Genomic DNA, 23753 nt, shown 5'->3' on the forward strand with positions numbered 1-23753 from the left:
GAGAGGGAGCACGCCACCGCTCAATTCACAGGGGCTCCCCACTTCTGCAAGGATCAAACCCCAGCACTTCGTGAGACTCACATGGCCGTGTGAGACCTGGTCTCTCCCCAGCCCCACCTTCCCTCGTGTCCAGCCACAGCAAACTTCCCATGACATATTATTGTATGTTTCTGACTTTTGCCATACTGAGCTTTCTTCCTAGAATGTCTTTCTTGCTCTTTTTCACTCAGCCAACTTCTATTCATCCATCAAAACCCAGCTCAAAGTCCCCTCCTCCATGACGCCTTTCCTGATTTCTTTAGGCAAACTTATTAGCTTTCTCCTCTGCACTTTGGGGCACTTGGGGCACAGAGAAAGGCGGTGTGTTATAGTGGTTAGAGCTGGGTGGTTGGACTCTGCCTTTAGCATTTATTAGCTCTATAAGTTTGGGTAAGTCATCTCATCTCTTCATGCCTCAATTTCCTCACCTGTAAAATGGGTGTGGTGATAGTTCCTGCCTCTTAACATTATTGTGAGGACTAAATGAGTTAATTCTGATAATGTACTTAAGATAGGTCTCTGAAGCCATATAGTAAACATTTGCTCAGATAGTTATTATAGTAAATAGTTGTTTATATATATGCATCCACCATAGGTCATGGGATCCCATGAGAGAGAGGATTGTAGCTATTTTTGTTGTTGTTTTTTTTTAGTTCTCTCTCTTCATTCGTTCTGTCCTCAACACCTAATTCAAAGCCAGAGATACAGAAAGCCCCCAATACAAGCTCGCCTTGTGAATCAATGTGGAGAGGTGGTCCAGAAAGAGGAAGAAACTGACACATTGCAAAGAAAATGGAAGAGAATAAAAGCAAAAAGCAAATTTAAAAAACCTCTCAAGACAAGTTAAGAAGGAAGGATGAACAAACAGGCAGGAGAAGAAAAGAATATTTTAATGAACATTTTACCCCAGCATGGAGGAGGATGAGAGAGAGGCACAGATGGCTGGGGCGGGGGAGGGGAGGTGGTTGGGGGTACATGAAGGGGGCTGTGTCTGAAAGATGCCCCAGAGGCGTGGAGTCTTTGGCAGTGTGTCTGGAAAGTAAAATATTTTTTTTCTATCCAGATTCAAATAGGCAGAGAGTGACCTGAGGATCTCCGACTCCATGTCCTGCCCTGTGTGGACCAGGCAGGAGGCAGAGGTATCTGGTGGCTAGTATAAGGAAAAGGATGTCTTCCTGACACGTTGGGGTGGCTTGAATGGCAACCTAGGAAGTTAAGTCCTTTTAGACTGAGAACCCTTTGGCTCGGCCCAGAGGGTGGTAGGGGGTGTATGCTTTGGAGGGGAAGTGCCTGCCCTACTGGCCCATCCCTGTTCCTTCTGGTGGCAGCATGACCACAAAGGATCTCTGAAGAAGAGAATTTTTCTATATAGAACTTGAGGAATTTTTCTAAGAAAGAGTTTTAAGCCATTTACTGTGACATGTGATGTAAAACCCTTCTTTCCCTGGTGGATCTTCAGTCTACACTGCTTGTGATGCTATTGAATGAGTGGATTATTTTGGGGGGACTTGAAGAAGGGTGGAGTTCTGTATTGCAAGTTGGGGGCACCTGAGCTGCTCATTTTGAAGTAGGGGTGAGAGGGTGATGGGCAGCTGAGTTACTCTGCAGTCTAGTAGCCCTCTCCCCAGGCGGGAAAGGACTGGGCTGCCTCCTCTCCAAACCTGAGTGGATGCTTTCTTCCTGCGGGTCTTTTCTGAGATGATATCTCTATCCCCAATTGGATTGACGCCCCCACCCCCACCATACAGGAACGCATGCCCAGATGCGCCCATTCACAGCTACCTGGAGGCCCATCTCCATAAGTACATGAGGATGGCAAGAGTGTATCGAAGACCCAGCTCACAAGAGGTAGGATGGATTAAACAAACACACCACATTGGGTCTGACATACATGGTACAATTTAATCCTCATAATACCTCTGCAGGGTATATTTTTTGCCCCAATTTATAGATGAGAAAACTGAGTTTCAGAGAGGTGATGTAGCTTGCTCAAAACCACCCAGTTAGTAAGTTAGGATTCAAGCCCAGATCAGTCCAACTTTTCGATACCCTGGACTCTTCCTCTGGGGTTTTTAAAGAGCCCAGGAAGCATCCTGCAGGGTCCAGAGACCTGGGTTCTGGTCCCAGCTCTGCCCCTCCTTGCTGTGTGGCTGAGGCAGGTACCTTGCCACCTCTGGTTTCCCCATGTTTAACATGGGTGTGGACCATTAGATTATTTCTAATCTTTTCCTTCTCTGTGTGGCTATGATTTCTGACCAGCTGGAAACAGGGACGACAGTATAAAGAAAGATAGAGAGGCTGGGGTGACTTCCAAAGGGCAGCAGCGGCTGCTCAGATGAGCAGGGTGGAGGAAGGTCTCTGGCCTTTTCCCTGCAAGGAAGCAGGCTCTTCCTGCCTGCAGTGTGCTGCATTTGGCAGGCCAGGTCTGCATCCTCAGAGCTCACGCCTCACGGCAGCCCTGGGCCTGACGTTTCCGGTTCAGCCAGTCTGCTGTGGGAGCCTGGATGCCCCAACTCCGCTTTCCTGCCAGCAGAGAGCACCAGCTGCGGAGGGAGGTGAGATGCTGTGTGTGTGCATGCACGTGTGTGCGCGCGCGTGTGTATGTGTGTGTGTACTGGGTTGGGGGAGTGGGCAGGCTGGAGGGAGACATTTGCTGTGTTGCAGCCAATGTGGAGAAAACAGGATCAGTTCACAAGGTAACAAAGCAGCAAGCAGGCAACAAACAGAAGCCTCTTTACTCCAGCAGAGCCAGCTCAGACACCAGCCTCCCTTGGAAGAGGCCTCTTTACCCAGAAAAAAGGTGATAGGGGCAGCTGGGAAACAGCACCAGCCTAGGAAGATGGAAGTCCTCAGGACCCAGATCCAGGCTGGCAGAAAGCTGGTTTCGAGCTGGCAGTGACCCCCAAACTGAAACAGTCTTCTGAAGGAGGTCATTCTGGCTGGGCAATGTCACAGAGGAATTTTGGAGTTAGCCACATCTAAGTTCAGAGCCTGGCTTTGCCACTTAGTAACTCTGATCTTGGGCAAGGGTCTTACCTCTCTAGAGCCTCAGTTTCCTTGTCCTGTAAATGGGAAGAGTCATAATAATCTCCTGTTCATAGGAGCATGTAAGGCCTTGCTGCTCAAATGGTAGTCGAGTACCAGCAATGAGGGCATCATGAGAGGAGCTTAGCAGAAATGCAGATTCTCAGGCCCCGCCCCATCTAGTTCAACTGTACTGAATTAGAGTCTGCATTTTGGATAAACAACAGGGTCTTACTGTAGAGCACAGGGATCTATATCTGATACCCTGTGATAAACCATAATGGAAAAGAATATGGGGAATTCTCTGGTTCTCTAGAGGTTAAGACTCAAGCGCCCTCACTGCCAGGGCCCAGGTTTGATCCCTGATTGTCAGACTAAGATCCCATAAGCTGTACAGCATGGCCAAAAAAGAGAAGAGAACATGAAAAAGCATATATATGTATATATTATAAAACTGAGCCACTTTGCTGTATAGAAATTGTGTTGTAAATAAACTATACTTCAATAAAAACACATAAAAAAAGAATCCACATTTTAACAATGTCTTTGTAACAAGACTAGTGTGTGTCTGAATGTTTGAGACATGCTATTGCAAGGACTAAATTGGGTAATAACTGTTTTGTTTCTGATACTAGGAGGGCAGTAAAGGGTAGCGATTTTTGTTGTTTTTAATGTCCTTTTTCTTTCATGCCAGACACAGTTTCCTTATGAATTATCCTGACTTCTTAGTAACCTGTATTACTGTATCAATAGTAATAGCATTGCTCAGTTCAGTTCAGTCGCTCAGTCGTGTCTCACTCTTTGTGACCCCATGAACCGCAGCACACCAGGCCTCCTGTCCATCACCAACTCCTGGAGTCTGCCCAAACCCATGTCCATCGAGTTGGTGATGCCATCCAACCATCTCATCCTCTGTCGTTCCCTTCTCCTCCTGCCCTCAATCTTTCCCAGCATCAGGGTCTTTTCAAATGAGTCACCTCTTTGCATCAGGTGGCCAAAATATTGGAGTTTCAGCTTCAACATCAGTCCTTCCAATGAACACCCAGGACTGATCTCCTTTAGGATGGACTGCTTGGATCTCCTTGCAGTCCAAGGGACTCTCAAGAGTCTTCTCCAGCACCACAGTTCAAAAGCATCAATTCTTCGGCGCTCAGCCTTCTTCACAGTCCAACTCTCACATCCATACATGACTACTGGAAAACCATAGCCTTGATTGGACAGACCTTTGCTGGCAAAGTAATGTTTCTGCTTTTTAATACGCTGTCTAGATTGGACATAACTTTCCTTCCAAGGAGTATGCATCTTTTAATTTCATGGCTGCAATCACCATCTGCAGCAATCTTAGAGCCCAGAAAAATAGTCACCCACTGTTTCTACTATTTCCCCATCTATTTGCCATGAAGTGATGAGACCAGATGCCATGATCTTTGTTTTCTGAATGTTGAGCTTTAAGCCAACTTTTTCACTCTCATCTTTCACTTTCATCAAGAGGCTTTTTAATTCTTCTTCACTTTCTGCCATAAGGGTGGTATCGTCTGTATATCTAAGTTATTGATATTTCTCCCGGCAATCTTGATTCCAGCTTGTGCTTCCTCCAGCCCAGCGTACATCTCATGATGTACTCTGCATAGAAGTTAAATAAGCAGGGTGACAATATACAGCCTTGACGTACTCCTTTTCCTATTTGGAACCAGTCTATTGTTCCATGTCCAGTTCTAACTGTTGCTTCCTGACCTGCCTACAGGTTTCTCAAGAGGCAGGTCAGGTGGTCTAGTATTCCCATCTCTTTCAGAATTTTCCACAGTCTGTTGTGATCCACACAGTCAAAGGCTTTGGCATAGTCAATAAAGCAGAAATAGATGTTTTTCTGGAACTCTCTTGCTTTTTCGATGATCCAGCAGATGTTGGCAATTTGATCACTGGTTCCTCTGCCTTTTCTAAAACCAGCTTGAGCATCTGGAATTTCATGGTTCACATATTACTGAAGCCTGACTTGGAGAATTTTGAGCATTACTTTACTAGTGTGTGAGATGAGTGCAATTGTGCGTGGCGGCTGCAAAGGCACACTAGCATGGCTGAGAGGAACTACGCTGGGTCGGAAGTCAGGGGCGGCTGCCGAGAGGAGCTGACCGCATCAGAGGTAAGGAGCAGAGGCTGTGCTTTGCTGGAGTAGCCATGAAGAGAGAGCCCACGTCCAAGGTAAGAGAAACCCAAGTAAGACGGTAGGCACTGTAAGAGGTCATCGGACGGCAGACAGACTGAAACTACAATCAGACAACTAGCCAATCTGATCACACAGACCACAGCCTTGTCTAACTCAATGAGAAACTAAGCCATGCCGTGTGGGGCCACCTAAGACGGCTGGGTCATGGTGGAGAGGTCTGACAGAATGTGGTCCACTGAAGAAGGGAATGGCAAACTACTTCAGTATTCTTGCCTTGAGAACCCCATGAACAGTATGATAAGGCAAAAATATAGGACACTGAAAGATGAACTCCCAGGTCCGTAGGTGCCCAGTATGCTACTGGAGATCAGTGGAGAAATAACTCCAGAAAGAATGAAGGGATGGAGCCAAAGCAAAAACAACACCCAGTTGTGAATGGGACTGATGATGGAAGCAGGGTTCGATGCTGTAAAGAGCAATATTGCATAAGAACCTGGAATGTTAGGTCCATGAATCAAGGCAAATTGGAAGTGGTCAAACAGGAAATGGCAAGAGTGAACATCGACATTCTAGGAATCAGTGAACTAAGATGGACTGGAATGGGTGAATTTAACTCAGATGACCGTTATATCTATTACTGTGGGCAGGAATCCCTTAGAAGAAATGGAGTAGCCATCATAGTCAACAAATGAGTCTGAAATACAGTACTTGGCTGTGATCTCAAAAATGACAGAATGATTTCTGTTCATTTCCAAGGCAAACCATTCAATATCATGGTAATCCAAGTCTATGCTCTGACCAGTAATGCTGAAGAAACTGAAGTTGTACAGTTCTATGAAGACCTTCAAGACCTTCTAGAACTAACACCCCCAAAAGATGTCCTTTTCATTATAGAGGACTGGAATGCTAAAGTAGGAAATCAAGAAACACCTGGAGTAACAGGCAAATTTGGCCTTGGAGTACAGAATGAAGCAGGGCAAAGGCTAATAGACTTCTGCCAAGAGAACGCACTGGTCATTGCAAACACCCTCTTCCAACAACACAAGAGAAGACTCTAAACATGGACATCACCAGATGGTCGACATCGAATTCCGATTGATTATATTCTTTGCAGCCAAAGATGGAGAAGCCCTATACAGTCAGCAAAAACAAGACTGGGAGCTGACTGTGGCTAGGATCATGAACTCCTTATTGCCAAATTCAGACCAAAATTGAAGAAAGTGGAGAAAACCACTAGACCATTCAGGTATGACCTAAATCAAATCCCTTATTACTATATAGTGGAAGTGACAAATAGATTTAAGGGACTAGATCTGATAGACAGAGTGCCTGATGAACTATGGATGGAGGTACGTGACGTTGTACAGGAGACAAGGATCAAGACCATCCCCAAGAAAAAGAAATGCAAAAAAGCAAAATGGCTGTCTGAGGAGGCCTTACAAATAGCTGTGAAAAGAAGAGAAGCGAAAAGCAAAGGCAAAAAGGAAAGATATATCTATTTGAATGCAGAGTTCCAAAGAATAGCAAGAAGAGATAAAGCCTTCCTCAGCTATCAATGCAAAGAAATAGAGGAAAAGAACAGAATGGGAAAGACTAGAGATCTCTTCAAGAAAACTAGAGATACCAAGGGAACATTTCATGCAAAGATGGGCTCCATAAAGGACAGAAATGATATGGACCTAACAGAAGCAGAAGATATTAAGAAGAGGTGGCAAGAATACACAGAAGAACTGTACAAAAAAGATCTTCACGACTCAGATAATGACGATGGTATGATCACTCACCTAGATCCAGACATCCTGGAATGCGAAGTCAAGAGGGCCTTAGGAAGCATCACTACGAACAAAGCTAGTGGAGGTGATGGGATTCCAGTTGAGCTATTTCAAATCCTGAAAGATGATGCTGTGAAAGTGCTGCACTCAATATGCCAGCAAATTTGGAAAACTCAGCAGTGGCCACAAGGACTGGAAAAGGTCAGTTTTCATTCCAATCCCAAAGAAAGGCAATGCCAAAGAATAGCATTAGTATTAATGCTAAAACTTATCATGAGAGAAGAGAATATCTTATTTAGTCAGTGCATGGGGAGCATGGAGTGGGAGGTGGATGTGTAAGACTGGGGCACAGAGGCTCAGTTTAGGCTGAAGCTGTAAATGGGGAGTCAGACTCAGAGGTGAGCGCAGCAGAGCTTGAGCATGGAAGAGTAGGGGGTTTACCTAGAGGCTTGGGGAGACCCAGTATTTAGTGACTGGTTTGGGAAGACCTTGTGCCAATCTCCTGGTGTTGCTGAGGCCTCCACTTCCTTGTCTGTAAAATGGGACTGAAAACTGGAACTCTGTCTACCCTATAGGGAGCCTGCTAAGTCACTTCAGTAATGGCCGCCTCTGTGTGACCCTATGGACTGTAGCCCACCAGGCTCCGTCCATGGGATTTTCCAGGCAAGAATACCGGGTGGGTTGCCATTTCCTCCTCCAGGGGATCTTCCCGACCCAGGGACTGAACCCTCCTCTCTTGCATCCCCTGCAGTGGCAGATGGGTTCTTTACCACTAGCACCACCTGGGAAGCCCCACCTTACAGGGTGACAGTAATTAAATCGGAAGAAGACTGTGGAAGCTTTTGAAAATACAGAGCCTTGGGTAAACTAGGAACAGTGTATTATTGTTTTCTATGCTGGTGATGGAAATGAAGAGTGTCATAAGCACCCAGAAGGGAATATCATCTAGCCTTTCAGAGCGGGTAGGCTCAGCCATAAATCCCTCACTCACTCTTTCTTTGGCTGCGTTCTGTAGACAGATCATCTCCAATCCAGTGCCCTGTGGGCCCGGCACCCATGGTGTCCTGCTGTGGTGGGCACAGCTGAAGGACAAGTAGGTGGCTGCACTCGGGGACCCTGCTTCCACACAGTCTGGCAGAGGAGGAGAGGAGTGGTGTGTAGGGTGGAGGGAGGTGGGCAGATCTCTGCCTAGTGCCCACTCTTTGCCTGGCTTGTCCTGAGGCCTGATTGTGGGCTTTCCCTTCTCTGGGTCTCAGGTCTGGCTCTGAATAGGTGGGAGCAGATGACTTGTAAGGTTCCATCCATCCCTGGTGGTCCTGTGCCCTGCAGACCTCCATCAGGGACCACTCAGCCAGGCTGGCTAGGTGCTGGTCTTGCCTTTCATCAAAATAGTTACCATGATCAGGTATAGGGGAAACTAGGGCTCCTTATTTTCTTGGCATGGTGTTAAACTCTTTATGCCTGTTATTCCCTTTGGAATTTGATGTGTTCTAACAGGACAAAGATGTGCTGGGTTGGGCGGAGCTTCTGGGCTCTGGGGCATCTCTCGCCCTCTCCTCCTGCACACTGTGCTGGATGAGGAGCCAGTGACTGTGAAAGGGGATCAGCTGCTGTAGATGCAGGTGAGAGGGAGCGTGAGAGAGTGAGTGTGTGAGAAAGAGTGACAGGAGAGAGGAGGAGAGGAGGGAAGAGGCAGGGGGAGGGATGGATGGAGGGAAAGCCGCTCAGAGCGGTGGCTAGGGGCGTTGGCTCCTGCTGTGGGCTGCTTGGGGTCCCATCCTGCACTCCCCTGGCCTCCCCTGGCTCCCACTGGCGGTGTGGCCTCTGTGTCTCACTTTTCTCATCTGTATAATGGAGACACCAACGGTGCCTACTTCGTCGGGTTGTTGTGAGATGAATGAGGGTAACGTATGGTGTCTCTGGCCAAGGGTTCCATGAAAGTTTGCTATATCTACTGACATAGGAAAGGAATTTCAGACCCCAGCAAGCTTCCTCTGGGAAGGCCACCTGTGCAGGTGCTGGAGGCTTTCTGAATTTCTGTGGTCTCTGGGGTCGGAGATGGGCTCAGGAGAGACGGCCTGAGTGCATCCCATGTTGCCCCCACCCCACGAGGCTCAGTGGCCTCCTCTGCTGCAGGACACACCCAGCTCCCAGGACCACAATAAGGGGCAATGAGTCAACGCGTCTGAAGCCATGAGAACCGTGTCTGGTACCCACAAGCCCCAGGAAATGTTAGTTCTTACATGGCAGAAAGTATTATTGCTGTTTCTCACGGGCCTGGGGTTACCTAGACTGATGTTTATTAAAGTACAGATCACGGAGTCAGTGTGGTGAGGGTGGCATTGGGCACTTTAATAAACGAACCAGGACAGAACAGAAACTATCCAGGTGGGTGGAGGGCATGAGGCGGAGGCGCTGATCATGAGGCATTTGCTCTGGCTGCCTGGATGTGAGTTAGTAGGAGCTCTAACTTAGATGTTCCCGACTGCAGGATGTGGTCACCCCACCACGGTGACCTCTGGAGGGGACGTCCCTCATGACAATTTTGCTGAAAAGAGCTGCAGTTCCCGGGCAGTAGACAGGAACATTTGGCCTGGATAACCAGGGAGACAGGTGGCGTCCCAGGGCTTCCCAGGTGGTTCAGATGGTAAAGAATCTGCCTGCAATGCAGGAGACCCAGGTTCGATCTCTGGGTCGGGAAGATCTCCTGGAGGAGGAAATGGCAACCCACTCCAGTATTCTTGCCTGGAGAATCCCATGGACAGAGGAGTCTGGCAGGCACTTAGCAGGCACCCTTTATGGTAGACAGAGTTCTGATTTTCAGTCTCATTTTACAGACAAGAAAGTGGAGAATCCCATGGACAAAGGAGACTGGCGGGCTATAGTCAATGGGGTCACAGAGAGTCAGACATGACTGAATGACTGAACACGCGCAGGTGGCGTCCCAGGAACTGTGCTGGGCTGGGGCCGGCCACTGTTCCTCTCTGGGCCTCAGTGTTTTCCTCATCTGTGAAATGGGTGCGTGGGGCTGGGTGGCCCTCGCGACATGTCTGCTTTCAGCATTTCTGGAGATGGAAGGCTGCCTCCCTGAACTCTGAAGCTCTGGGGGGCAAGGAGAGGCAGTGGGCTTCCCTCAGCACTCCCCTGGGGTAGCCAGAGAGCCCAAACAAAGCACCACCCTAACCTTTGTCTCGTGGTATCCTCAGAATTGCCCCTCACCCCCACCTGGGAATGGTATACATTGAGGTTCCGAGAAGGTGCGTATCTGGTCCAAGGTCACAGAGCAGAGCTCATCTTAAATTCAGGCCCTTTCATTCCAAGTCCCAAGCTCAGGCCTTGACACCTGGTATCTCCCACAACCACGTGGCCCCCTCCCCCCCCCCGCCCCCCCCGCTCCGCCTGCCCCCTGGTCCTCAGGGCCTGGTGGGACTGGCAGAGGGAGATGGAGAAGGGGGAACAGGGGAGAGGGCAGGCTTTTCTGAGGGTGGGTTGGGTGGCTTTGGCTCAGCTGGAGCCCCTCCAGCCTCATTCTGGGAAGAGAAGGAATGTGCTAGGCGGCTCTAGCGAGGGTGGTTCCTTGTATATTCATTCAGCAAATCTCTCCTGGGCCTGACTGAGGACAGGCCCTGCACTGGGTGGGGTGGGTGGGCGCGGGTGGGAGCAAACTCTGTTTGCAGCTGCTGCCTTCAGTGTCCTCAGCTGTCAGCATCCAGTGGGAAAGAAGACTCTGACAGAGCGGCCACCTCCCTGCGACCCAGCCTCCTCCACATCCCCGGCCTCAGAAGGGCTGCACCGTCCACCAGCTCCCAGACGGGACACCTAGACGTCGCCTGAGTCTTTTCTCCCTCACCTCCCCACTTCACCTCGATGCAGGATGCCAGTAATTCCTGCTGGTTCCAGAACTAGTCCCCCTTCTCATCCACCTCCCTCACCTCCTCCCTGATCTGAGCCCCACGTATTTCAAGCCTAGGTCATGGCTGTCATCTCTTGCCGGTCTCCCTGTTCCTGCTGAGACCCCGGAGTCAGTTCCGCAGGAGAAGCGGAGCAGTGCCATTAGCCTGGACCTCAGTCCCTTCTGCTCAGAACCTTCTTGCAGTCTCATCTCAGAGTGAAGCTGAGGCCCCCAAGCCCTAGTCTGGCTTCCCATCCACAGCTCACACCCTCAGACTCATTATGTGGCCACCTCCCATCTCCTGGACACAACACACACACACACTCACACGCACACAGTCACTCACACACACCATGAAGAGACCCATGTGCACACAAGCAGACCCACACATACATACAGGCACTTATATTCAGACTGATAGATGCTCAGATGCACAGACACGCAGGCATCAGAAGACACAGCGCCTAGCACACGCTCATGCCCCTGGGCACAAGACACACGCAGACACACCAACACACACTAAGAGTACCGGAAGTCACGCCCTGGCCACCACCACCTCTTCTTCACCAGCCTGAGGTAAGGAGCTTTGGCAAGAAGAGAGAGGGCCACTGTTTTAAGGACACCTGGACTATATGATGATGCTTTACTTTTATCCAGTGTGCTTCACTTTTTCTATTTCATATTCAGTGCTCCCATTTCATTTAGTTTGTGTTTTCCAATTTCTCCGTCTCTTCTTTTTTTTGATGTTCTCTCTCAAGCCTTTATCAAGCATAGTAGAAAAACTTTTGTATACATATATATATAATATAATATATATTTTAGAAAACTTATGAATTTTTGCCTAACTAAAAAATTTATGACATTTTGATTCTACTTGTTTGACTTATGTATGAATAGAATGCTAGGTTTCTAATTAAAAAATAGATATGTAGCAAACAAAAAAGGTTTACTGTATAGTACAGGGAACTATAGTTGATATCTTATAATAACCTATAATGGAAAATAATACCAAAATTAATATATGTATATATGTATAACGGAATCCCTTTGTTGTGCACCTGAAACATTGTTAGTCAACTAGACTTCAATTATATATATATATATATATATATATATATATTTAAAAAAGAAGAAGAGAGAGGGCTAAGGAAGCGCCATAAAGCAGACCCAGCTGACAGCCCCATGGAGCTGCTTGGAAAAAACAGACTGGTTACCATGACTTTGTGGATAAGTTAGTGATAGGTGGGCAAGGCCTGTATTAGCTGCACCTTCGTGGGGCCCAGAAGTCCAGTGACTCGGGGTGATGACTGGGACCAGTTAGGGCTGTCCCTCCTTGGACTCTGTGGCTGTGGAGAAGCTGGGGACCCTGTTGAATCCCCACGGAGACTGGGCAGTAAGAACATTCATTCATTCACTCATTCATTTGTCCCGTCAGATATTAATTTGGTGCTCTCCTTCTGCCCCGTCCTTCAAGAGGTGCTGAACTTGCCTGAAGCTTGGTCTGCTGGCGTGAGAACAAGTGAGTCCCACTTTCTCTGCTCTGTGACCCTGGCCAGTCATGCCCTCCTGGCATCCTCCACCTCCCTCTCTGCTCCAGATCCTCCATCCAACTGGTGGATCAAGGATGGCGGGGGTTACCCAGGCCACCTCACTGGCCACCCGTCCTCAGCTCCTTCCCTGGGGCTCCTCCTCCGCCTGGCCTCTGAACCTTGGGGTCCTGGGGCTCAGATCCTGCACCTCTTCTCTCTCTGCACCACTTTCTTGGTGCTGTCATCAAGTCTCATGGTGCTAAATATCGTCCCCCTTCTGACCTCTCTGAGACTCCTGTCTCGGTCCAGGTCCCACCCTGTGAGTCTCAGACTCCATGTCACCTCCCCAGAGGGTCTGTGGGCCTCTTTTACTTATTGTAGCCGATACTGAGCATCCATCCTTCCCCATCCCAACCTGCTCCCTCCATGGGCACAAACCTTGGAGTCATCCTTTATCCTTTCCTGTCCCTGGAAATCCACATGCAACCTTTCAGAAGATCCTATATGCAGGCCCTTGGGAATATTTTCAGGCTCTGACCCCTTCCCACCTCCTTCACTGCCACCACCTGCATTCAAGCTGCTGTCATCTCTTGTCTGGATGATTGATCATAACAGGCTCCTTGCTTTTTGCTTGTTTCCTCCATCAGGGTGTAACTTTCATGAAGGCGCTGACTTTCTTTCTTTTGTCCACACTTGAGTCCCCATACCATCAACAGTGCCTTATGCATAGTGATAGTGAATATCTCCTGAGTGAATGAATGAATGGATGAATGCTTCTAGAGTCCAAGTCTCTGCATTGGCGCCACCTTCTCTAGGGAACACTTCTGGAATGATGGCCTCCAGTCTGGGTTAGGCACCAGGCTTCCTCAGCACCCCGGATCACCTTCTTTCCCTGCTTGAGGCATCTAGGTTAGGTTCTTGGGCCTGTCAACCCACGTGGTAGGTGAGCTGAAGGTTTAATAGACCAGAACAGGGTGGGGTGGGGTAAGTTGACTCAGGCCCCACCCACCTGAGTGCAGCTCCGCCCATCTCCCTGGACCAAAAGCCCATCTTCAGGAGAGGCTCCTCCCACCTTCCTGGGCACCAGCTCTGCCCATCACACTAGGGCAGGCAATCTTTCTAGAAGAATGTCTTCTGTCTTCTAGTTTCTCTAGCCAATCAGGTTAGAGGTTGACAGAGAATGATGGGAACTCACATCTTCCAGCTTTAAAAAATTATTTTTGTTGTCTAACCCCAGATTAGCGTATTACAGATCAGAGGTCAACAAACTGCCAGATGAGGCCTGTTGCCTATTTTTGCAAGTGAAGTTAAGTTTCACTGGAGCAAACACAGCCATGCTCAGTTGCTTCTGGGTTTGCTTTTGTGCTACAAGGTCAAGGTTGAGTAGTTGAGACAGAGACTTTATGGCCCACAAAGCCTGGAATATCTCTTTTAGGAAAAGGTTTGCCCATTTGTTATAGATGCTCAAAAAATATTTTTGGATTAAGTCAACTCAAGTCAGACTCTCAGAAACCTGCGCTGCTAATTTGCATTCAAGTCTTCTGTCCAGAGACAACAAAGTGAACCAAACACCAAACAATTCTTTCTTTAAAATTCGGGAAATAAAGCTATAGAGTAGGTAGAAATAGCTGCTGGAGAATCCTGTGTTTCCTTTCAAAAAGCGTTTATTGGGCACCTTCTATCTTCCAGGAACTGTTCTTGGTAGAGCAATGAATGAGACAAGGGTCCTGCCCCAACACTGGACATCTGGCTGATAAAGTATCGCCCCCTCACTGGGCTCAGCCAGTGTGGCTTTGTGCGCAGACCCCCACTTGGCTCCCCCTTCCATCTTCTCTCTCAGGTGCCTCTCTGCAGGCCCCTGCCTCCCAAGTCCTGCTGTTTCTCTGAGGGTCCTCCTACTAGGCTGTGCTCTGCCTGCAGCCATGGACGGTGCCTCATTCATTCCTCTGGAACTCTCCAGCACCCAGTGCAGACTCTGACAAACAGAAGGTGCTCAATTTGTTTCTATGCCCTCGCCAGGCTCCTTTGAGAGCCCTAGACCTGGTAATAAGGGCTTCCCTGGTGGCTCAGATGGTAAAGAATCTGCCTGCAATGAGAGAGACCTGTATTCAATCCCTGGGTTGGGAAGACCCCCTGGAGGAGGGCATAGCAACCCACTCCAGTATTCCTGCCTGGAGAATCCCGTGGACACAGGAGCCTGGTGGGCTATGGTTGATGGAGTGGTTGATGGGGTCGAAAAAAATCGGACAAGACTGAGCAACTGACACTTTCACTTTCAGACCTCATAGTGCGGAGGACGAACAAACGGTCCTTCAGGAATTCCATCTGAGAGCAGTGTTGTGCAGGAATTCATAAGGGGAAAGGACAAGCCTAGTAAGATATTGCCCCTTCTCCTTTAAAAAGAGACCTATGTGTGACCTGATGTCCCCTTCCTTTTTCTTGCCGCCTGGCTGGCTTCATGTTCCATGGGCTTTGAAATGAAACCCAGATTTCAGGCTGACCTGAGAGCTGGGTTTGACGCGAGGAGTAATTATTGAAAGTGACAGGGGTGATCCATATAATAAAATGCTTCCTACATTTTTCATAGAAACGATCCAATACTAACCAGTGCTGTGGAGGATGGGAGGGAGGCTTTGGCTGGGGAAGGGCACTTGGGAGCAGAGGGGGTGGGGGCGGGGGCAGGGAGGGGTGCTCCTGGGAGGAGAGCAAACTGCTTTCAGAAGTGCTCTCTGAGAGCTTCGTACAGAGCTTTCAGCTACTTCTGCTGGGGCGGCTTTGCAGTTCCATGCATTAAGGACCCTCAGCCTCTCTCCTGGAAATCCTTTTCTCCTGGAACATTTTACCTTGTTAGTTTTCGCTGCTTCTTGAGAGATTTTCTTTGGGTCTCAAAATGCTTTCTCTTGATACTATGTCTCAGGTGGATTTAAGATCACAGCTATTACATCAGGATTTAACTTTGACTTGATTTGTGGAGAAAGAAAAAAAAATAATAATCTCATTGTTTCAGTAGAAGTTCCAGTCTGGCACTGCCTGGTGAGTCTCCTCATTGGATTGTTCAAGAAATATCCACAGAGTACTTTCTATGTGCTGGGCACTGGGCTGGGAATATAATGATGAGTGAGACAGGTAGAGTTCTATCCGAGTTCTAGTTGAACTGGCAACACTGTGAGGGAGCTGGTTGCTCAAACAGACATGGCAGCGACAGCATGATAAAGATGCTAGGCTCTGGGAACCCCTTCAGGGGCATAGAGGACTTCTTGGAGGAGGTGTTGTTTCACCGGAAACCTGGAAAATGTGTAGGAACTTGCCAACAAAGAGGGGAGGAAGGGCGTTGCGGGTAGTGGGAAATAGCACACCTGAACGTTTGGCCATGGCAAGGGGGGAAGACAGAAGGCTCAGCTTTTTCCTGCCCTTTGCAGTGACAGAGACCTCTAGATAGTTCTGGCCTTTGGCTCTTAAAGGATGGAAGGGCAGGACCCATCACCAGGAGAGAAATAAAAAAAATTGCATCCACTCACGGAGGAAATATTCTGCTGTGTCAGCTTCGTAATCTGCATCCTCTGGGAAGTGATCGATTTGCTTGCAGAGACCTTTGAAGTTCCCTGGAAAACAAGGGAAGAAAGTGCTCGTGAGACATCCAAATCTCCAGGGACTCAGCGCCCACTGGCCTCTTCCTGACTTCTTGTTCTTCTAAAGCTGGCTCAGTCCTCTCCCTCACCTCCCCCCTCCCCCCCAAGGAAGGTATCGCTTTGTCTGTTTGGACATCTGCCCAGTGAATCAAAACACACACACCCGCGGCGCTGCAGAGAGGATCTAAGGCTTAAGACTTCAAAACCCGGCCTTCCATCTCTGCATCGAGGCTTCTGAGGATTAGCTGAGGCTTGGCGGGCGGTGGAGTTTGAATCTGGGCTGGGGACTGCCACAGAGGAGACTGGTGAATACCAGCGTGCCTGCCTCTGTGCCCCAGCTCGGCTGGGAGTCACCTCGTGTTTTCCATGCGAGAAAGTTGATTGCTTTCCAAAGAGGGCAGACCCCAGACCGAGGCTGGCAAACATTCCCACAGCTCTTTAGATGAGTTTGCGAAGCATTTTTCCCATCTGCAATTGCATGGAATTCACCATATGGAGCCCATGAAAGTTCTGCAATACTCCTAGGGCTGAACACCCCACCCAGGTCTGGGTCACCAGCCAGACTTGTGGAGCATGACACAACCTGTGAGAGGAGTACTAGCCTCTCCATTTTATAAATGAAGAAACTGAGGCTCAGGGAGACTGGATACAAGTGTGCTTATATAACTATTTTAGGTATTTCAAGCTATTACAGTATATAGGTAATTCTATACTACATATTACAGAGAAGATGGTTGATCCTTACCCTACAACCCTCCCTTAACTGTCTCTGTGCCAATTCACATGACTGAATAAGTGCTCATGGCCAGGAAATGATGGAATCTGGGCTCAAACAAAGACCTTTTGGTTCTAAAACTTTCCCTGGTGATTGCTGAGAAGGTGAGAGCCAGCTCAGATGAGAACCCTAGCCCACTGTCCAGCAGGTCCCCAGCAGTGATCCCTAAATGATTGAGTGAACTACTGAATGTGATCTTCATAAACACTCATGTGGAGAATAGAATTTACAAGCATGGCTGCTTCATGACCACAGAGACTTTTGTCTGTTTTATTCACCGTTGTGTCCCGAGCACCAGCACAGGCACGATGGATGTTGCCTGACTTCCTCTGAATGACTGGACACTCGAAACTGTGCAGGGAGATACAGCGACAGAAGGTGAATGGTAGGTTCTGCAGCTGGCTTGCCTGGGTTTCGTTCAGCTTCACGGAGATGCCTCAGCTTCCTCATCAGAAAGCAGAGATCGGAGTGATTCTTCCTTTGTCGATTGTTGTGGGGATGACATGAGCTAACACGTCTAAAGTGCTCAGAGTAGTGCCTGGCACATTAGTAAATGTGCTGGGGGTATTGAGTGAGAGAGAAATAAACCTTGCTACATTTAGCCCCCGACATTCAGGATTTTCCTGTGATAGAAGCTAATGCCACCTAATTAATACAGTCTTTAATATGTGCGAACAATTTATTTTCTTGTAAGATCCTGAGCCTTGTAGCCCATAAAGTAGGTTTTATTATGTACGATAGGTATTATTTAGGAATATTAAGTCATTATTACACATATACACAGCTGGATATATCATACAGCTGGATATACAGGATGTGTTCAGTTGCACAGTTGTCCAACTCTTTGCAACCACATGGACTGCAGCCCATCAGGCTCCTCGGTCCACAGGGATTCTCCAGGCAAGAACACTGGAGTGGGTTGCCATGACTCCTTCAGGGGGTTTTCCCAACCCAGGGATCGAACCCAGGTCTCCCGCATTGCGGGCGGTAATTGTGTTTCTAGCTATTATGATATGTATAGGTAACACTGAGGATCCTAGGTGGCGCTAGTGGTAAAGAACCCGCCTGCCAAGGCAGGAGACAAAGGAGACATGGGTTTGATCCCTGGGTCAGGAAGATCCCTGAGACGAAAGCATGACAACCCACTCCAACATTCTTGCCTGGAGCATCCCATGAACAGAGGATCGTGGAGGGCTACAGTCCATAGGATTGCAGAGTCGGACATGCCTGACCCGACTTAGCATGCACACATAGGTAGTTCTGTACTACATATAACAGAGAAGATGGTTGATCCTTACCTTACAACCCGCACCTCCCCTTAACTGTATCTCTGCCAAATTTGCTTCCTTTCCCAACTTCTGCAAGAAGAGAGATTCCCCAGAGCATACGGGGACTCCAGGTAGACAGAGTTTGGCTCAGAATGCTCCCAGTGGGGCAGGTGTCTTCTGTGTGTGCTGGACCATGTCTTGTTTTGCTCGGCACCCTCCCCACCCCATACCTTGCTGTCTCCCCCTCCTCTGTGGTCCTGAACACGTGCCCACCCTGTTCGCAGCATCTGATGCATTAACCAAAGGTTTCCCCTCCCTCTCCTGACTTATCCCCTATCCAACCACAGACTCTTTTTTTCCTGGGAAGAGTCTTCATTCCTGCTTCTAAGAGGATAACATTTACCTCTCTATTGGTAAAATTACAAATCAGTGTATTTGAAAACCACTTTGCAAAGCACTTTCCTTTTCTCTAAATTCAGTCTGACAAGTATTTCGTCAGCACCAACTTGGTGCCTGGCATCTTTATAAGGAATCTGTGCAGGAGGTGAGGTGCTGAGACTTGGTACTGAAGTGCCCCAAGGCTCCTGACAAATTGGGGACTGTGCTCAACCCCCAACCACAGGTGGTGCCTCCACGTCTCTTCTAAAGGCAGGTCCCACCTTTCAGGCTTGTGGACCTCCAGTGCAGCTGCTCCCCACGCAGCCTGGCCCCAGCCCCTGCCTCCATCATCTTTGGACCATTGGGTCCCAGCACAGTGCCCCGCACAGGAGAAGGGCTCCAGAGATGCTTGTAGAGAGGCTGTGTCAAAGAATCAGCAGCCCAGACCTCTCCTGTGGCTTGGACCTGGGGATCCAACTGCCTATTTGATGTCTCTTGGTGGATGTTTTAAAAGCGTTGTACACTCAGCAGGTCCAAACCGGAACTCATGATCTGTCCCTCAAGCCTGGTCTTTTGGAGGCAACAACTAGGTCAGCCAAGGCCTCTCTGCTGCTGCCTCATGCAAGCCTGAGCCCAGCCATCGTTACCAGTATTGCTGCCTCTTCCCTGCAGGCTCCATCCATCACAACATCCTGTCTGTATCGGCTCTCAGAATCTTTCAAACCCATAGATTTTTTTCCCCAACAAGAGCGATGCCCACTGCCAGGCCACCCTCCTTGCTTTTCTAGATGACTGCGGTAGCCTCCCCACTGGCCATTTTGTGCCCACTCTTATCCATCTTTACAGAATAATCATAGCGAAACTTTGACAATGCAGATCTGTTCAAGCCACCTTCAGTTTGAAGTGCTCAACAGCTTCTTCATGTTCTTAGGGAAAATTTCAACATCTTAAATGGGGCTGACCGCTGCCTGGCCTAACCTCCGTCTCAGCGCCCGTGCAGTCTCAGCTGTCCTTCCCGCCACGCTCACTCCTTCTCTGGGGCCTTTGCACATGCCAGTCTAGCCTCCTGTGCCCCCACCGTCTCCTTTGTTGTCCCTCCCTCAACGTCTGTGTGCCCTCCCGTGCTGTGCTAGTGTGGGATCTGCCACTACTCTGGCTGCCCTGTGGTCAGGGCAGGTCTCAAGGCATGAGTGACGCCAGCGGGCATGTTCTAGCAGGGAGGGAATGCTGGATAGCGGGGAGGGGTGGCACAACATAGGAGCACTGTGAGGGGGAGGAGGCCTGGGACACAAGTGCAAGGCTGGCCTCACGTGAATGGTGGTGCACCGTGGTGTTCAGCTGACCTCTCACAAACTGACTACCACTTCTTCAAGCATCTCAGCTTTTTGAAGTGAAAATGCTTCCACAACCAGCAGGAGGCAGAAACTACTTTCCAGGAGTTGGTCGAATCCTGAGGCATGGATTTTTACGCTATAGGAATAAACAAACTTATTTCTCATGGGCAAAAATGTGCTGATTTTAATGGTTCCTATTTTGATTAATAAAGATGTGCTTGAGCCTAGTTAAAATGATTTAAAATTCACAGTCTAAAACTGCAATTACTTTTTCACCAACTATAATATACAAGATAATGTAATACTAGCCTATAATATACAAGATAAAACCAAATAACTTCTATATAAAGACAAAACTAAATGTTCACTTTTATTCCTATATACATCAAATACATATTATAAAACTGCTTACCAAGTTAAACACTGACGTGCAAATGATTCATCCAATTATTCTAATAGGCCCCAAATCAATGGTTGGTTTTTAGAAATTATTGGTGTGATCTTTTGATGATGAGTCTTTTACAAGCTAAATGATGGCCCTGTCTGGATGGAGATTTGACACAGGGAACCACACCAGATGCTTCCCGCCCTTCTCTGTTAGAGTAAGAGTCAATCTGTGTCAGTGACAGAGAGTTTTCTACTAACTTCTGCTGCTGCTGCTGCTGCTGCTGCTGCTGCTGGTAAGTCGCTTCAGTCGTGTCCAACTCTGTGCGACCCCATAGATGGCAGCCCACCAGGCTCCCCCGTCCCTGAGATTTTCCAGGCAAGAACACTGGAATGGGTTGCCATTTCCTCTCCAACGCGTGAAAGTGAAAAGTGAAAGTGAAGTCGCTCAGTCGTGTCCAACTCTTTGCGACCCATGGACTGCAGCCTACTAGGCTCCTCTGTCCATGGGATTTTCCAGGCAAGAGTACTGGAGTGGGGTGCCATTGCCTTCTCCACTCACCTCTGAGGGACAGAAAACTAAGATCATGGCATCTGGTCCCATCACTTCATGGCAAACAGATGGGGAAACAATGGAAACAGTGACAGACTTTATTTTCTTGGGCTCCAAAACGACTGTAGGTGGTGATTGCAGCCATGAAATTGAAAGACACTTGCTCCTTGGAAGAAAAGCTATGAGCAACCTAGACAGGATATTAAAAAGCAGAGACATTACTTTACCAACAAAGTTCCATCTAGTCAAAGCTATGGTTTTTCCAGTAGTCATGTATGGATGTGAGAGTTAGACTGTAAAGAAAGCTGAGCTCTGAAGAATTGATGCTTTTGAACTTGGTGTTGGAGAAGACTCTTGAGAGTCCCTTGGACTGCAAGGAGATCCAACCAGTCCATCCTAAAGGAAATCAGTCCTGAATATTCATTGGAAGGACTGATGCTGAAGCTGAAGCTCCAATACTTTGGTCATCTGATTTGAAGAACTAACTCACTGGAAGAGACCCTGATGCTGGGAAAGACTGAAGGCAGGAAGAGAGGGGGATTACAGAGGATGAGATGGTTGGATGGCATCACTGACTCAATGGACATGAGTTTGAGCAAGCTCCAGGAGTTGGTGATGGACAGGGAGGCCTGGCGTGCTACAGTCCATGGGATTACAAAGAGTCAGACATGACTGAGTGACTGAACTAAGCTGAACTGAGAGACAGAAGATCAGTGGTGAGGAATGATTGAGGTAAACTGGGACCCAGGCTGTAGTGGGATTGATTCCAGTGGTCTCTGAGGCTGATGGTGATGAAGAGGCTGTGAGCATTGGTTGGAGCATAAGAGGTCTCCAGGAGTACTGGGGGCTCTGTGGCTTAGGACTCAGTCTGACTGACTAAGGCGGTGCTTAGGCTCATGAAGCAGTACCCTGGTGGTACCGCATTGCTATTGGTAGAATTTAAGTTTGGTAGAACATCTATGTCTGCAGACATTACTACTAACAGTGAAGAGGGGTATCATCTTGTTTTCCGGATGCCAGTCTTGAGTTTTGCTGTATTTCTTTCTGGTTGGTGGCCATCGAGTCCAGGGATTGATTCAGCTTCAGTCACAGATAGATCCAAGGGCTCAAATATCTGGTGTCTCTCACCATCTCTGTTCGTCTTTCTTCTCTCCCCAGGGTAGAGATTAAGGGATGACTAAGTGCCTGGCTCTGGGGTGGTGGAGGGAAACCTGACCTGATCCTTGCCTTTCAGGGATGCATAGTTTTGGGGGGAAATAGATAGCACAGAATTTACTAGAATGTAATATCTCACATCCTATATTAGAGAGATGTAAGGCATCAGGTCCCATCACTTCATGACAAATAGATGGGGAAACAATGGAAACAGTGAGAGACTTTATTTTCTTGGGCTCCAAAATGACTGCAGATGGTGACTGCAACCATGAAATTAAAAGACGCTTGCTCCTTGGAAGAAAAGCTATGACAAACCTAGATAGCATATTAAAAAGCAGAGACATCACTTTGCCGACAAAGGTCCCTCTAGTCAAAGCTATGGTTTTTCCAGAAGTCATGTACGGATGTGAGAGTTGGATCATAATGAAAGCTGAGCACCAAAGAATTGATGCTTTAGAACTGTGGAGTTGGAAAAGACTTTTGAGAGTCCCTTGGACAGCAAGTAGAGCAAATCAGTCAATCTGGAAGGAAATTAACCCTGAATATTCATTGGAAGAACTGATGCTGAAGCTCCAATACTTTGGCCACCTGATGGGAAGAGCAGACTCATTGGAAAAGACCCTGATGCTGGGAAAGATTGAGGGCAGGAAGAGAAGGGGATGACAGAGGATGAGATGGTTGGATGGCAACACTGGTTCAATGGACACGAGTTTGGGCAAGCTCTAGGAGACAGTGAAGCACAGGGAATCCTGGTGTGCTGGAGTCCATGGGGTCACAAAGAGTCAGACATGACTGAGTGATTAAACAATAGCAACAAGGCCTTATGGGCTTCCTCGGTGCCTCAGTGGTAAAGAACCCATCTGCCAAGGCAGAAGACGTGAGTTTGATCCCTGAGTGGGGAAGATACCCTGGAGGAGGAAATGACAACCCAAGTATTCTTGCCTGGAAAATGCCATTGACAAAGGAGCCTGGTGGGCCACAGTCTCTGGAGTCACAAAAGAGTTGGACACGACTTAGTGACTAAACAACAGTAAGAACACAAAGCCCTATGGGAACACAGTTGTTCAGCTAAAGTGTGTGTTGCACAGACTGTATGCCATGTTCTGTGTGATCTGCTGAGGACACAGAGGAAAAAAATCGACTTTCTGTCCCCACAGAGCTTGCCATCTATGGGAGACAGGGAGGAGGTGCTGTGGGGTAGCAGGATGTGTGTTCTGACATAGCAGGGTATAGATTCAGGTGTGTGCATGCGTGAGTGTTGACACAGGCTTTCTGACTCAGAAGGTGGAGGAGTCAGTCAGGTGAAGCAGGTAGGTAGGGGTGTGTGTGTGTGTGTGTGTGTGTGTGTTGGGGCATGTGAGGAAGCAGTGGAGGGTGAGAAGGGATTCTAGGAAGAGGCAAGTCAGGGAAGAGCAAGGTCAGGGAAGTACTGGGCACACAGGAGGGGGAAGAGTGTCCCAGGGCACCAGGCCAGTCCTCCAGGGCAGGTCCTCCAGGGCAGAGTTGGGAGTAAGAGGGAAACCCAGAGGCAGTGCTGTGCTGGGGCTGGCTTACATCTTGGGAGCTGATTGTTAGGGTCTCTTCATAACTCACACGAGGAGCTTGAAATCAGCCACGGTGCAAGTGTTCACACCACAGACATTGGCAAACACTACAGATCAAGGTCCTGTATCCCTGCACAGAGAGCCAGCTGGTAAACATTCACCGGCAAACCCCCGGATGCAGGCAGTCTCATATGAGGGGTCGCCTAGTGCGAAGACATGACATCTTCATGGGAGTGGAGATTTACAGAAAGACTGATCCCAACAAGAAGGTTGGATGGGTGAGGGTGAGGGCAGGAGATGGCCGGGGAATAAG

General features: G+C 48.4%; 1 protein-coding gene across 1 annotated transcript in view; it reads right to left on the bottom strand.

The window, feature by feature from the left end:
- The window catches only part of CACNG2 (calcium voltage-gated channel auxiliary subunit gamma 2), a 121239-nt gene that overhangs the window by 5680 nt on the left and 91806 nt on the right, over positions 1-23753 (bottom strand). The window contains exon 2 of the mRNA XM_004006722.6: positions 15939-16022. Within this exon, the coding sequence (XP_004006771.1) occupies positions 15939-16022 (84 nt within the window). The remainder of the gene's footprint in view (positions 1-15938; positions 16023-23753) is intronic.

This window comes from Ovis aries, chromosome 3 (genome assembly GCF_016772045.2).
Source record: "Ovis aries strain OAR_USU_Benz2616 breed Rambouillet chromosome 3, ARS-UI_Ramb_v3.0, whole genome shotgun sequence".
In the NCBI taxonomy this organism is placed as follows: domain Eukaryota; kingdom Metazoa; phylum Chordata; class Mammalia; order Artiodactyla; family Bovidae; genus Ovis; species Ovis aries.